General features: G+C 35.6%; 2 protein-coding genes across 2 annotated transcripts in view; both read right to left on the reverse strand.

Moving 5' to 3' along the window:
• Positions 1–11,716, reverse strand: part of pfdn1 (prefoldin subunit 1) — a 28,161-nt gene extending 16,445 nt beyond the window's left edge. The window contains exons 1-3 of the mRNA XM_026195900.1: positions 11,597–11,716; positions 9,573–9,739; positions 9,373–9,457 (exon numbers count right to left, since the gene is read on the reverse strand). Of these exons, the coding sequence (XP_026051685.1) occupies positions 9,373–9,457; positions 9,573–9,739; positions 11,597–11,629 (285 nt within the window). The 5' untranslated portion in view covers positions 11,630–11,716. The remainder of the gene's footprint in view (positions 1–9,372; positions 9,458–9,572; positions 9,740–11,596) is intronic.
• Positions 11,717–12,282: 566 nt separating this feature from the next.
• On the reverse strand, positions 12,283–15,118 carry LOC113038470 (proheparin-binding EGF-like growth factor). Its single transcript, XM_026195901.1, has 6 exons — positions 14,959–15,118; positions 14,255–14,443; positions 13,768–13,957; positions 13,330–13,485; positions 13,181–13,237; positions 12,283–13,098 (listed from the first exon to the last, which is right to left on the reverse strand). Exons 1-6 carry the CDS (start codon positions 14,999–15,001, stop codon positions 13,041–13,043), a joined length of 693 nt encoding a protein of 230 aa, XP_026051686.1. The 5' UTR covers positions 15,002–15,118; the 3' UTR covers positions 12,283–13,040.
• Positions 15,119–15,440: the final 322 nt, after the last annotated feature.

The raw sequence follows: 15,440 nt of genomic DNA on the forward strand, positions 1-15,440 counted from the left end.
GAAACAAAAGGTGTATTCTTAGGAGAGCCACTGAAACAGGAACTTTAGTCATATCTGGTGCATTGGCCTTGAATGCAACAAAGATAAACTGTAATTTTGAAGTTTCGTTGTTTTTATGATAATTACAGGAACATCTACAGAAAAATGGAGGGGTGAGGAATCCATGAATTTCATTGGCAACAGTGTGGTGGACATGGCAAATGACAAGGCAAAGTCCCCTCTCTGCATTTGGGTTTTTATAGTCCAATATAAATTTATGCTTCATTTTATGTTTACACAGTTTCCAGGTTACATGCATCAATAACCTCATGCTATCAACAAGCGACCAAACCCCCCAATATATTGCCACTGAGAGTTTCGGGTCAGTTGAGCCAGTATTATATAATGTAAGTTAATCTAGCTGGCTAATATAGATGAGGTTTTATCGAAATTGCAAAAATCCATCAACAACAATCAATACGAATGTCTTAAAAACTACAAATCAATCTGTTTTCATAAACACATGGCAGTCTATTTACATTATGTCTGTGTAATTTCTTTTTTCTTTTTTTTTGAAAGAAATAAAAACTTTTATAGCAAGGATGCAGTAAGTTGATCAGAAGTGACAGTAAACTCTTGATAATTTACAATAAATGCTGTTCTCGTAAACTTTGTATTCATCAAGCACAATGGAAAAAATATATAACTGTTTCCACAAAAATATTAGGCACCACAACTGTTTCCACATTAATATTAATAATGAATTTAAAATATACGATAAATAAATAAATACTAAATATTAAACAACACAAATGTTTTAGCATTGATAAGAAATGATCTATGAAAGACCATGTAGTGGGAATGAAAGTGCCATGTAAGGACATCGTCCCATGCACTGACACCCAAGCCATTCAACTAAATCTGCAGCGTCTCCCTCCCGCTGCCTCTGGAGTATTAATAATGAGCTTTCACTGCAAATGCAGCAAAAAAATACCCCAATGAGACTCAAGGAATGGGGCTGACAGATCCATAACAGCCCTGTCAACAGGTTTTCTCACACACTGAGGGCAGGCAACCCACCTGCATCTCAGGCCAATTATGAGCTCATAACGGAACCATGAGTGGGGTTATTGTCACCCCAGGAGTCATCAATCATGTATGTGAATCACGAGGTCTGTGAGTAGGCCAAGATGATGCTCAGATGCTGACGACATCATGTTACCTCGTAACATATTCCTTTGCGTCTGGGATGTTCAAATACGGAGGCCAAAGGAGCCACGAGTTCATTCGCTCCCTGTGGTCTAAATGCAGTCCCAGTATGTACCAGGCGGAAAATGGCAGCTATGTGGTTTGACTGTTACACAGGCGTTAAAAAAGCAAGGAGGCTTCTGAAACATTCAAATGCTTACAATCACCATCATTATATCGGTGCCCTTAAAAGCCAATTCACACTACACCAACAAACGACAAAAGTCACGTTCGTCTGGTTTTGTTTGATCAGTGTGTTACCCTTCTTGGCATCTGTTGGCATTGGTTGGTGGTTGTTTTCGCCAACTGAACATGTCAAATCAGCATTTGTCAGGACTTGCAATGTCTTAGAAGTGATGCACTGTATACAGTCGGCTACCAATGCAGTGTGGTTTTGGATAATCAGAATTCACATTTGTATTATTTGAAATGAAAACTTTGTCTTTAATTACTCACTCTAATGGCTTCATTTACACTTGGCATTAACATGCGACTTGCATTCTGATGTTATCCACATACACAGTGTAAAGACAAGTGTAAATACGCTTCTGATTGGAATGTTATCCGATCAGAAGTTCCCTGTCCAGAGGTAGTCGAGGATGCATTGTGAATGGATCACAGTGTAATATAAACTCAATCCAGCCATAGTGTCTGCATTCGCAGGTGGAGGTCACGCAAAACGCTGCCCCCTTTCTCGCGAACTGTTTGAAGACAGATGGAAAACACCAGTGTGATGCATTAGTGGAGTCCTACACTTATCTTTGATTTGTAAAATGTCTCGCGGCTGAAAATGCTTTCCAAAAGAAAACCCATCACTTCAGGTTGACTTTGCACTGGCCAGCATGTGATAGCATGTTAATGCCAAGTGTAAATGCATGCGTTGATCATGGAAATATCCTTGCTGTCTATGGGATGGTCAGAGAGCTCTCAGATTTGATCAAAAATATCTTAATTTGTGTTCACAAGATTAACTAAGGTCTTACGGTTTGGAACGACATGAGGAAAAAAAAGATAAGAACATTATTTAAAAAAAAAAATACTAAATAGTCTTACATTTATTGTAAGTTAGAAAATAAGAAGAAAATAGCAGTTAAGAATACATTCCTAGGAATGCTGTTGGAATCTGGACCCTGGTCACTATGGGATATGTGACGGTCACAGTGCAATGAAACAAGCTGTCATCAGGTTTGATGAGGCACTTCTTACAATGGGGTAGGGCTGCTCCACCAGGGAAGCCCTGGGCCTCGTTCCAGAAGTCACCAGCCCTGCATTTATTCAGGATGATGTCGCAGCCGAGCCTGGAATTGCACCCAAACTGCCCAGGGCACCGCGGCCAAAGACAGACAGGCCCAGACACGACGCAGAACACACAGTCTGAGCCAGAACACACACACAGCTCAGAAATACTGCATATGAGTGAACGCCCATGATCACACAGCCCTCATGCAGACTTCAGGTTCATTTGCCTTTTAAATATACAGTTCCTAAAACCAATGTAAATAGCTTTAAGTCAAGCAACGGATGAACATATGCAAAGTTGGGAAGCAGATGAGTAATTGATTAGTTAGTAAATACATTATTCAAATTCGGTAAACTGATTTACCTTGACATCTTGAATAAACAAGGAAATGCATTTCCCACATTACTCTGACATCATACATGTGCAGTGTCACTCAAAGCAAATAATAATTTTTAACAAGATAATGGACTTAATTGCAATTATTGCTTTATTAATAACATTAAATGATAAAACTGAAAAACCCCATGTCCAAATATGCCTGCTTCCATATCATACTATGTGGCAAAAGCAGTACACCGCAATTAACAGTCGAAAACTTCTTCATCAAATTTACATACATTTACATTTAGTCTTTTAGTACACGCTTTTATCCAAAGCGACAAAGAAAGCAATCAAAATCAACAAAAGTGCTATGATATGCAAGGGCTGTAGAAAGTTTTTAAATCATATAATAAATAAAATCAAAATAGAGAAGTATGCAGTATCAATATCAAATGTAGTAATTCGGATGTAGCTAATAGACTAATAACTATTAAGGTTTTGATCAAGTATACAGTAATCTGATTTTTTTACAGCCATAACTCCAGTCTCATTGACTGCTTAATATTTAATAATTACGGCTGAATTTTTTTTGTGAAAATCATGACATTTTTTTAAATAATTCTTGATGAATAGAAACAATATTGTAACAGAAGTCTTTACTTTCACTTTTGAATAACTAAAATGCATCCTTGCTGAATGTAATACTTTACAAAATTTCTTCTATATATTTGTAAATAGTTATTAAATCTTCATTTTAAATTTAATTGTAATTTAAAACAATTTGTATTATAAAACTTAAAACTCCAAAATCAATTAAAAACACCCATCAATATACTGTTGGCATGAGGTGGGATGATACTGACAGTGAATTTTACAGTAAACCAGACATTCATGGACTGATAACAAGTTTATTTAGTCTGATAAGCAATTGGATCATTCTTAAAACATGTCAAAACCAACGTTATGCATTCTATAAAATTAACAGTGTTTTTAGAACATGGGTTTAAATTTCCATCATAAGGAAATAAATACTTCCTCCCATCCTTCTCATGAAATTTTCCAAACTTGCATGGTCTTAAAATATCTTTCAATAGAAGCACATTTCTTGCTGTGGCAGGCTCAATGGCAACTGGGGTCATATCTTGAGTAAGAAAATGGAAATATGGGGAAGTTACAGCCTGCTGCATCCCACTCATGTCATGTAAGTTAAAAATAACTGCACTGATCTAGCTGTTTGACACAGAAGGCCTCTGATCAGAAAGCAGGACCACCCATGAGGCAACAGGTGGTCACACACACGCACATGAATTTCAGGTAAACGCCTGCACAGCTGCCTTTTCACTCTGTGTCTAACAATGACATCAGTGAGAAGCATGTGAACCTTGTCTGAACGCTTTTGTTCACTTTGTGACTGATGTGGTCACAAACTCAAAGCTCAGGATGATGTGCTGCATAGCAGTACGCCAGTGTTACACAGAAGATCTGAAATGAACACCCATTCAACAACAAATATGCTCAATTTTGTATTTGGTTGGTTATTTTACAAGCACCAATTTCATTACGGACTGGATACTTAATATACCTGTAGTAATATACATTTGAACAATGACCACAGAACAAAGTGAACTGTGAAGTACTAAGTGCTTGTGCTGTTTTTCAGCTTGTTAATTGTGTTTTACTATTATATTCCTTATTATTTTATAGATATTTTACATTATCATTTAAAATTCATAGACATTTCCATTTTGCAAAACGGTTTGTCTTAATATTGAGCAAGCGGTCATTAAAAGAAAGAAATGTTGTAATAATTTTCAGTAAATTATGTGTTGTAAATAAACTGTAAAGTTTGGGGTTGTAAGATTGTTTTTCTATGTTTTTTTTAAATGAGTCTCTCACTAAGGCTGCATGCATTTCATACAATTACAGTTAACTGATAATATTATGGAATATTATTACAATAAAAAAAAATCTATTTCAATATATTTTTAGATCATTTATTCCTGCTGCATTTCTATCAGCCAGAAATTTCTATTTCTATTTCTCCAGTCTTTAGTGTCACATGATCCTTCATTCATTTCTTACTGTATTTTTGTAGTATTTTTGTAGAAACTGTGAAATATATATATATATATATATATATATATATATATATATATATATATATTTATAAGCAAGTAACAGTGAGTACAGCAGTGGTAATGTGTGTGAATAGAGTATTAGCAATATAAGCGCAGTTAGCAGCAACCACGCTTGCTGATGCTAACGGGCTATATGCTAAGCGGACCCGGGAGATCAAAATAAAACTAGTGATAGCCAGGCGCTCTGATTGTTTTTGTTGTAGAATACAATAGAGGATATATTCACACATTATATAAACGGAAACGATGGTGTATAAAATTGATTTTTAAGTTAAAAATAGTCGATGAAAAGAATATAGTGACGGAGCTAGAACGCAGTACAGATGGCAACAACAAAACAGTTAAAAGAACAGTATATATATATATATATATATATATATATATATATATATATATATATATAAACACACACTTTATTTTTTACTCAAAAGTTCAAAGTAACAGCATTTATTTATTTATGTTAATCTTTTGCATGATTATAAATGCCTTTATTGTCACTTTTGATTAATTTAATCCATCTTTGCGGAATAAAATTATGAATTTCTTTAAAACTTTTAATCAGTCAAGTACACAATAATTATATTTGTAACCCTGGACCACAAAACCTTTAAGTGACAATTAATTGAAACTGAGATTTATACATCATCTGAAAGCTGAATAAATATTTAAAAGAAAAATTGATAATTTTGACCCATACAATTTTTTTTTGGCTATTGCCAAATTTAGCTGAGGCTGGTGTTGAAACCAGGAAACCTGTGACAACATTTACGATACATTGCCCCACAAAAGAAAAAAACATGATGAGCCACTGAATCAATTGCATCAGTCAATTCTATAGAAGCCCACGTATGAATGATGACAATAACATCTTATATCAAAATTTCCCACAATGAGTTCTTGGTAAGTCAAATCAAGAATGAATACATCATCCCTTTCACAATTTATTTAAAACCACCAACAAACTTCCAGGGCAGCTTTCTCAAATTGGTGGATGGTTGTACATTGTTCACAAATTAAGACTTCATACCAAATAAAGCAAAAGTCCATGTGAAAGGATGACAGCACTAATAATATAACATGCCGCATGTGAATGTTTCTGAGAAGATAAGTATATCATGAGGACTCTGTAGCTCATGTGGTTTTACCATAGTGATGGGAACGCTGTAATGTACTCTTATCATTTTAACAACACACACCTCCCCCTGAACACATCATAGAGCAAAAACAAGACTGGAGACTTCTGCCCACAAAGACCGAGTGTGAAATTCTGAGTGTACTTGCAAAACTGTGGGAGATGCACGCAAACACAGTTCAGGGGAAAAAGTAACCGCACAAGCTTTTGAGTTTCTAAAGAAACAGAAGTTAAACACGCCTGCCATGTAAATACTTACATACTAACTTACACACATGCAAAACTAATTCTCTCTGCATCAAAATACTATGTATACACTATTTGCATAAACACATGGTCCCAGTGTCATTAATAAAAAACAAATTCTAATTGTTTAATCATCTTTGTAATAGAATCATGAAAAAGTTATTCAACAAGCTGTATTAAATCTGTGCGATAGTTTATTGAGCATTTTCTTTTAACAGTTTGAGATGTCAGTTACTGTACTCTTGGAGAGAGTTTGATTGTCTTGACTGTCATAACCGAACGTGACACTTAGTTTGAATATTGAATAGAAGATGGAGGAGAAACAATACTGTACAGTTTGTGGAAAATAATGTGTTTTTTGAACCTTAAACCACATAAACGCATTTCATTACACCAAATACAAAATAAAGTTCTTTTTAGCAACATTATATGACCTCTTTAATTCAGAAGATAGACTACCTTAACTCAAGTCATAATTGTGATTATAACATGCTGAAAAATTAATATAACAAATATAACCAAATGATTATTAACTTATTAACATAACTGCAAATTAGCAAAAATCAATTGCTCTTAAGGCTAGCACATTTCCATTTAAAAAAAACTGAATCCCTAAAGGGAATAAATATGAGATGGGAGGACAATATTCTTCAATGTCTTCTGTCACAATTATATCATTGGGTAAATACACTGTATATAAACTGCAGAAATCAGGGAGCCGTTATTAATATGCGTGTGCATTTAAATCGCTTTTAAATTCACTTTCGAGATTCATGATCACAACTAGGGAGCAGCACTCAGAAGTAACTCGGCAGTGACTAACTATGTCCCTTTAGTGGCTCCGTAGAATGCGTTATTTGTTTTCCGCGCCTTTCTGAATACGGATTCAGCCACATCTCTAACACAGTCGGGGAAACAGAACTCTTATTTGACATCCTCCAAAGTTACTGTAACCGTTATAAGCTTCTCAAGTATTTTTTTCTCAAGTCTACAGTGGTCGCATGAGACAATGTGTTCTGAAAACATGGGGAAATTTTTTAGGACACTATTCGCACAACCTATTCAATATTATCTAATTAAATAAACTAATCGAATATTTGAAAATCGTGACCCATCCCTAATCTGTACCTCACATTGTACTACATTGAACTATGGAACATCGGACGAAAACTTTATGGTGCTTTTGGTTTTTGTGCCTTTTGTGGGGCTTAACAATAACACAGAATAGTACTCACATTATCAGATTTGGATCGGTCTCGTCTGACCGATACCCGATCCGGCAGAAAATGGCAGTATCGGAGCTGATACCAATACTGAGAATCGAATCAATGCATCCCTAATATGAACACAAGTGGTCAACCTAAATGCATTACCACTTACACCACATGCACTTCAAAAGAATCTCCTATGACCACTCGTGATGGAATTTAATTTCATGAGTATATATATATATATATATATATATATATATATATATATATATATATATATATAACTGTGTCACTATATCAATGCATGTCCAGAACTGTTGAAATGTTTGGGGTTGAAAGAGGTGGATTAATGTTTTTTTATAGGCTTGACTGTGTTTATGAGCAGTCTAACATGTGGTCATGTTTTGTTTTTTAAAAAGCACATTCTTTTTCACATAATTTACCTTTATTCCACACCGATCTGCCCCTTCTCTGAAATACGAAGCCCATCTCTCAGATATAAACAATGGGCTGAGATTTGTCAGCTGGCTCAGTGTGTTGTGATTCGCTGAATCGCCTCTACAGCGCGTCTGAACATCCCGCCTCTATCAATCTCAGAATGTGATCTGGTTGTATTGTAAACAATGATGTCATCTATAGTGCTTATCAATTTGAGCCCAAGCACTGCTCTTAATGGAAAGATTTCCATCTTTCCGTTTGTTGTTGTCTCATACTTTTAGATACACTGATGTTTGTAAATGAGAGAGAGAGAGAGAGAGATGGAGAGAGAGAGAGAGAGAAACAGGATTGAGAGCCGCTGCTTTAGAACATTGGTTTTGAAACTTGTGATTCCATTACAATCGTTAGAAGACAGAATCGTGATTCATATATGCACCGATGTTTACGTGCACCTAAGTTGTCTAAGATTAGAGCGCAATTCTCTTGTTACCTGAAAAGGGCAGATGTGTCGATAATCGAGACCAAAATCAACAATGCAGCGACTGGCTGGTGGCAAGATAGCAACGTAATGACATCATATAATTAAAAAAGACACCTGACAAAAAAAAAAAAAAAAAAAACTTGACAAATTTCTGTAATCAGCCAAGTGAACAAAACTACATAAATGTAATAATAGATAAATTAAATGTGCGCGGTTTTTATTTGATTATATTACTATTCCCAATTATTTCTATTCATGATTTCTAGTATTTGTACAGGCATTACATTTTTATTTCAGTGTTGTAATTAACAATTCATTTAATTTTATATTTGAAGCAGATTTGTTACGTGACAGCATTAATAAAAGTTTCTTTAGTCTCAAGCCCTCAAGTTATCTGCATCTCCTGTGCTCCATCAAGCCACTCCCATAACAGCTTTAACCACACAAATTATTGCACGGCTCAGATTAACTGTATACCATGTGTGTAAGACTCCAATACAATTCTAAAGTCATTACTTTATCACTAATAAATGTTTCAATGAGTAAACCTGCCTGTGTCTATAGTGTTATAGATGATGAATACAGAACATTAGAATATTTTTTATGAATTTGTAAATTACTATTACTGTAAATTACTGTCCCTGGATCAGTAGGGTACTCTTCTAATGAAGCAGTGGCTGGGACAGATGCAATCTAATTCCGTTTACATGATATAAGCCTGCAACTGAGCAGGTTTCAGTTTAAGGACCGGTTGCTATGACCAATCCAAGATCACGCCAAATAATCAACAATCAAATCCAGCTAACTGAGTAAGCGACGTATACAGAATTGTCCCAGATGTAGACATGTAAGTCAGTATAGTGAAAGTGAAGGTGAAGTGAAAGTCATGACATTTGCCAAGTACTCTCTATACTCGGAACTGATGCTCTGGCTCTTACCTCAAGCTCTTTGATCTTCTCATCCGCCGTCTTCTGCTTTTCCAAAAGCTGATTGGCGATCTCATCTTTTGACTGTAAAATGAACCTGGAGAAAAGTGAGAAACAATGAATGGCTGATCAATGAATGAACATTCAAACCAATGAATGGAATAAAAAATTCTAATTAAGGGCAGATTTTACACCAACAAAAATGTACATACATGCGTCCCGCTCCCTCATACATGCGGGTGCTGCTAGGGAGTGACGTGATCTCTGCATGCGTGAGGTTGGCGTGCTTCTTCATGCGGCTCAGCTGTTCGATCTGCAGGTCAGACAGCTTCACCTTTTGCTGGGTGTCAATCATTTTAGCCTGCAGCTCTGCAAAGGCCTGTGGCATACAGATATGTGGACTGCAGTTTGAGTTAAATGAGGTTTAAACTCCAATATCATCAACTCTTCTCATGCCTTTAAACACGTTTGTATTGAATGTGAATGGGAAGGTTACTACATTCTCAACTACAGTTCCCTCCATAAGTACTGGAACAAAATTGTTCTGTTTGCTGTGTGGAGTCAAGAAATCTGTAAATATGATTAAAAGATGAATATGAGACAAAACTACAGATTGTCATGTTTTATTATTGGGTGATTCAACACAAAGATGTTTTACCAGCTAAGAAGATCAGCACTTTTTGAGTTTCGTTTCCCTATCTGATGTGAGCATAAGTACAGGAACCGTTGCCTCACTGCTCTTTCTAAGTGTTCAGCTGTGTCCTGTTGCATTTATTCTTCAGATATTAAAAGTAGGGAATGTGTCTTATCAGTTATGTCCATTGCTTCTTTATTCTAAGTCTTGCATTTGACGCTGACACGCACAAACCAGGATGAACACTAGGAAGCCGACTCTGAAAGAAAAGCAAGCAATTTGGATGCTAAAAGAAAACAGGATATCAATTAGAAGTATAGGAAAAACAAAGGGCATGGAGAAATCAAAAGTTTGGAAACTACCGGCGACATCAGCAACCTCTGATCAGCACCAAAAATAGAAAGGCAAGATTCCTCACAAATGTGAGCCATTAGAGTTTTGGACCAATGAGACAAAGATTAAACTTTATCTAAGTGATTGGAAAACAAAAGTGTGGAAAAAAAGAGAACTGCAAATGATCGTAAGTGTACAACCTCATCTGTGAAGCTTGGTGAAGGGTGGTTTCATGGCATGGGCTAGAACAGGACCTCTTCATTTTAATGATGACTTAATGTATGATGGCAGCAGCAGAATGAATTTGGAAGGGTACAAAATCATATTGGCCACCAAACTCATTAGAAAAGCACTTCATATTGGATCAGCACAATGACCCAAAACACCCTGCCAGTTTAGTTAAGGACTTTATTGGGGCAAAGAAATGTCAAGTCTTAGATTGTCCAAATCAATCTCCAGATTTAAATCCGATTGAACTTTAATTTCACCAGCTGAAGAGGAGACTAAAGACAGAAACTCCCTAAAACAAGCAACAGTTGGAACTGAGCTGCATTTAAGGCTGGAGAAAGCATTACAAAGCATAAGACCAAGCGTATGGTGATGTCTATGGGTTGCAGACTCACTGCTCTGACTGCATGCAAGGGATCTGCAACTGTCAGTTCAACTGTTCCAATACAATGCTCACATCAAATAGTGGGATGAACTCTAAAAGTGCTGTCCTTTTTATTTGCTAAAACATGTATGTGTCATAATACATAATAATAAAATGTGACATTCTGTAGTTTTGTCCCATATTCGTCTTTTAATCGTATTTTCCAATACTTACGGAGGGCACTGTTTATGGACTAAAGGGCTGCAATGACAGAAACTTTAAACTAGTCTCTCTATTTTTGCAATAAGTTTAAAATGGTAACCATAAATTTGATTAAAAAATGCCGTAGTTCTAACCAGCAACACATTTAACGTCAAATAATAATAACAAAATGAGAGGTATATTCCGCAAGCTTCCTACACCATTTTATATATGTATACATATTAATTTATGAAGGATTCACAGTAGTAAAAGTGTAATGTCTGTGATATTTAGACTTAAATAAATAAAAATGAACAGGTTTCTAATGCACCAAGGTTGCATGTTGGTATATCACATTGATTTTTACTAGAATTCGAATCTAGCATAGCTTTAAAAAAAAAAAAAAACACTTTACTTGGTAAATGTATAATGACGAAGCAATTAAAACCGTTTAGTTTCTTTGAATAAATCTGTACCTTCTTCAGCTCGAGGTCTACGGGAGCCGCCATGATGCTGAGTGGAATGAGTCACTGCGCATGCGCAAGCTGGCCACAAACCCTCGCGAGCGTACTTTCTACTAGACTGCATTTTCGGTTTACAATAAACAGATGGTTCTCTACAATTCTTTCTAGATAGGCAGCACGGTATGTTTATAGACTACTTCAAAATAGAAAATAGTGCAGCACAGGAATCGCACAGTACACAAGTGACAAGATAATAAACGTGTGAAAACTAAAGTATTTAATGTGATGCTAATGTATTTGTAAATATGTAATACTGTTACACTCGCAATGCCACAAATGTTTCAAAAGCATATCATTTGTGCTGCCCTTTCTATTTTAACAGCAAATTTTGCACCACATCTGGAATGTTTCACCTCAGGGAGACATTGCTCAAAAAAACCCTTGTAATTATCAACATGTATGCAAATTTATATGTAACAACAATTGTTTTTATATCCATACTCACCCCAGTGACCTCTCAGTAGTTTTTAAACCTTACAAAATGCCTTTACATAATCAACATATCTAGACGTGATGCACTTAAATCGAAAAAAAGTGACAATATTCTACCAGACCTGCATCTTTCCAGAGTTACTAATATAAACACTGAAAACAAGATCACAGACACTTACAAAGTCACAATGTTTATTACACAATTGTTTATTAAAGTGAAAAAAAAAACTGTAATATCATTGGTTGAAAATGTTTGGTTATCATTGAAATTAAAAATTAGTAAATTAAATCATGTTATTTTATACTATACACATAGCACTTAAAATACTTTGATAAACATATCCCATTTTATTTCACTTAATTTAAGCTACACTTTCTCAGTAAGACCCACAAAGCCCTGCGTCTGACATTTCACCACAGTACGTGATTTAACTGATTGCATTTTTAGAGCTCCGCAAATCTGTTTACTTCACAGTTTAGCGATAATATTATTAAAACTTTACTTAGGGGTCTTCCATATGTGATTGCAAAGTCTTTAATGCAACTTCCGTCCTCTCAGAACATTTTATTTTATCTATCAATAATAAATATCTACACAATAAAAAACACATTTACAAAATTTACAGTGCATTCAGTAGACAACTGTTACAGATCAAAATAAATAACCAATACAATATAAATAAATAATTACAAGTGCTTTGTGGTGTTTCCGACAGTACTATAGATTTAGACTGATGCCAGGAACCAGAAACGCCCTTTTTAGAATAAATAAATAAGCAACGAACAAAAAAGCAACTTGATTAAAGTTGCCCTACATTCATCCGGTTCAGTCCTCTCTGTATGATCTCCACAAGGAAAGTAGATTGAAAAGGACACTGTACGGAAGCAGCGTTCAAAACATCCTTCCTGTCAGTGTAGACAGCCGCCAGGACTGCAGGACATCTGAAAGCGAGGATCTAGAAATCTAGCAATTGTGTCCCTGCTTTTCCTCAGTGCCATCTGTCCTTTTGGGTTCCATCTTCCTGTAAAACAGTAATAAATATGATTTTACATTCATTTTAATATTTAACAAATAAAACCTGGCCATCTTTGAGAACCATTTACCTTTCTTCCCTTATCACTTCTGCACTTTCTTCATCAGCGTCATCTTTTTTGTGGTACCTGTAAGAAAAACATGCGGACTATTTAAGGAATTGACAACAACAATGGTTTAATAACTAAGAATAATGTAATGGCGATGCATGGGGACCTACCTTAGTGCCAGCAGAATAACGATAACTGTGAGACACGTGAGGGACAGGACCACCGCTATGACCGCTAGTGCTGTGGTCCGGCTGTAACGTTGTTCCTTCTTACTAACCCCAAGCGTAAATAAATGGCATCTCTCTCCTGAGTATCCCACTTGACATCTGTAAGAAGCACCCGCCAAAAGATCAAAATTAGTTCAAGTGCACAAGAGGGGAATCATATCAAGAGACCAAATCAGTTCATTTAGATTAAACTCCTATTCGGTAAAAGCAAAAAATCTATTACTGCATCTCTAACAGGTTAACCGGCTCTAATTTTGTTCTGTTCTGATCTGCTATTCAAACTGTATATTGTAATAGGCTTTTTCCTCACTTGTAGGCCACTTTGGCAAAGGTTAAGCCTGAAACAAAAGATGTCCATAATAAAAATGGCATGAAACTCACACACAAGAATGAGTGTTCAACTCCTTCAGATGCTGACACACTCCATGGATGCAAAAATCTTTGTATTCCTCCAGACAGGGGTTCTTCTTTCTTCTGTTTCCTCTTCCTTTGCCCTTCCTTTTTCCTTTTTTCGTCTTCTTCTCAGTAGTGGGAATCGCTGACGGATGTTTGGGTTTGGTGGAGAATGCCACTGTTGATCAAGAAAGAGCGATGATGTCATTCCACGATGATCTAATTTTGTACAATAGTCTAATACACTCACTTCATATATTCACATGTTCGCTAGCATTTCCTGTGCAAGTATGAAACACTTGATTTGATTATTTTTAATGGTTTAATGCATGTCATTCCACCAAGTGTGGAATTATATATTATATAATATTATATTTTTGGAGTACTTGTGTAAAATATGTGTTTATTCAGAAGACATCTGTATCAGCACTGTCTGACCACTTTTAAAAACTGCATTCAGAGAAATGAAGTCTACCTCTTGGTTGGTTTGAGTCATAATCCACAGAGAGATCATAATCTTCATCATAATCATTTGTCCCTCTGTCCACCTGGTGCCCTGTTGTGTTTGTTTTCTCTAGTGTGTGAAAGAGGCTGTCCACTGTGGTTCTGGGTTTGGCACTCTCATACCGGTCCACAGAAGCGCCACTGCACACCTTGAGTAACACTGGAACAGAACAAGACACGTTATAGATATATAAAACACATATTCTGTGTATCTTGCACACAGTCAATATGTAAAAGAAAAAAAAAGACGATGATTATAGATAGATAGGCGTCGCGTGCAGTGTAAAATGTTAAATTAAACCACGGAATAAACAGGGAATAAAATCAGTAATGTCAAAACTGGTTAGAACAGCAACTCATTATATATATATATATATATATATATATATATATATATATATATACACACACACACACACACACATATATATAAATATATATATATATATATATATATATATATATATATATATATACATATACATATATATATACATATATATACACATATACATACACACATCCATACACACACACACATATATATATATATATATATATATATATATATATATATATTTATGTCGCTTAAAAGAACCCTGTGTAACAAAGTGCCACATACTCCCAAGTTACAACAGCATATTTTATGAAGAAGCCATTGTTTAAAACACTTACCGAGACAATGGACGAGAAAGACCGTAATTCGTAATGTATTCATATTCCTTTTAGTATAATCCGAGATATTACAGGATCAGAAGTTGATGCCTCCAGCAACGTCCGAGATCTGGACTCAACGCGCGTGCTGGGGACTGTGTCAAAAGTCTCGTGCGGAGGGCGCGCGCCGGTGCAGTTATATAGACCCACACATACTTCCTTTTTATGAATCACTGGCCACACCTAATCAATAATCAGCAGCACGTAAGATAAAGGTAATATATTGTAATATAGTTAGTTTGGTCCAGACTGATTGATAATTTGACACGACAATAATTTAAGGGGACAGAGTTAATAATAATAAATACATTTTAAGATGATAATTCGTTTCTAGGTCTTAACTGGTTGACCAACTGCTGTGTTCCAAAAACATTAAATTTAAAACCGACTCATAGCTGGTTTAGTGATTATCCACAAGTTTAGACCTGCCATGAATTTTTCAG

The sequence above is a fragment of the Carassius auratus genome, chromosome 21, assembly GCF_003368295.1.
Source record: "Carassius auratus strain Wakin chromosome 21, ASM336829v1, whole genome shotgun sequence".
Taxonomy (NCBI): domain Eukaryota; kingdom Metazoa; phylum Chordata; class Actinopteri; order Cypriniformes; family Cyprinidae; genus Carassius; species Carassius auratus.

Bases quoted from the DNA above. Each gene is read 5' to 3' on its own strand.
- LOC113038470 (XM_026195901.1), bottom strand. From the start codon at position 15,001: ATGAATACATTACGAATTACGGTCTTTCTCGTCCATTGTCTCG. The intron at 13,486-13,767 runs GTGAGTTTCATG...TGCTTCTTACAG, and splicing joins TTGAACACTCATTCTTGTGT to ATGTCAAGTGGGATACTCAG. The intron at 13,238-13,329 runs GTAGGTCCCCAT...TTTTTCTTACAG, and splicing joins GTTATTCTGCTGGCACTAAG to GTACCACAAAAAAGATGACG.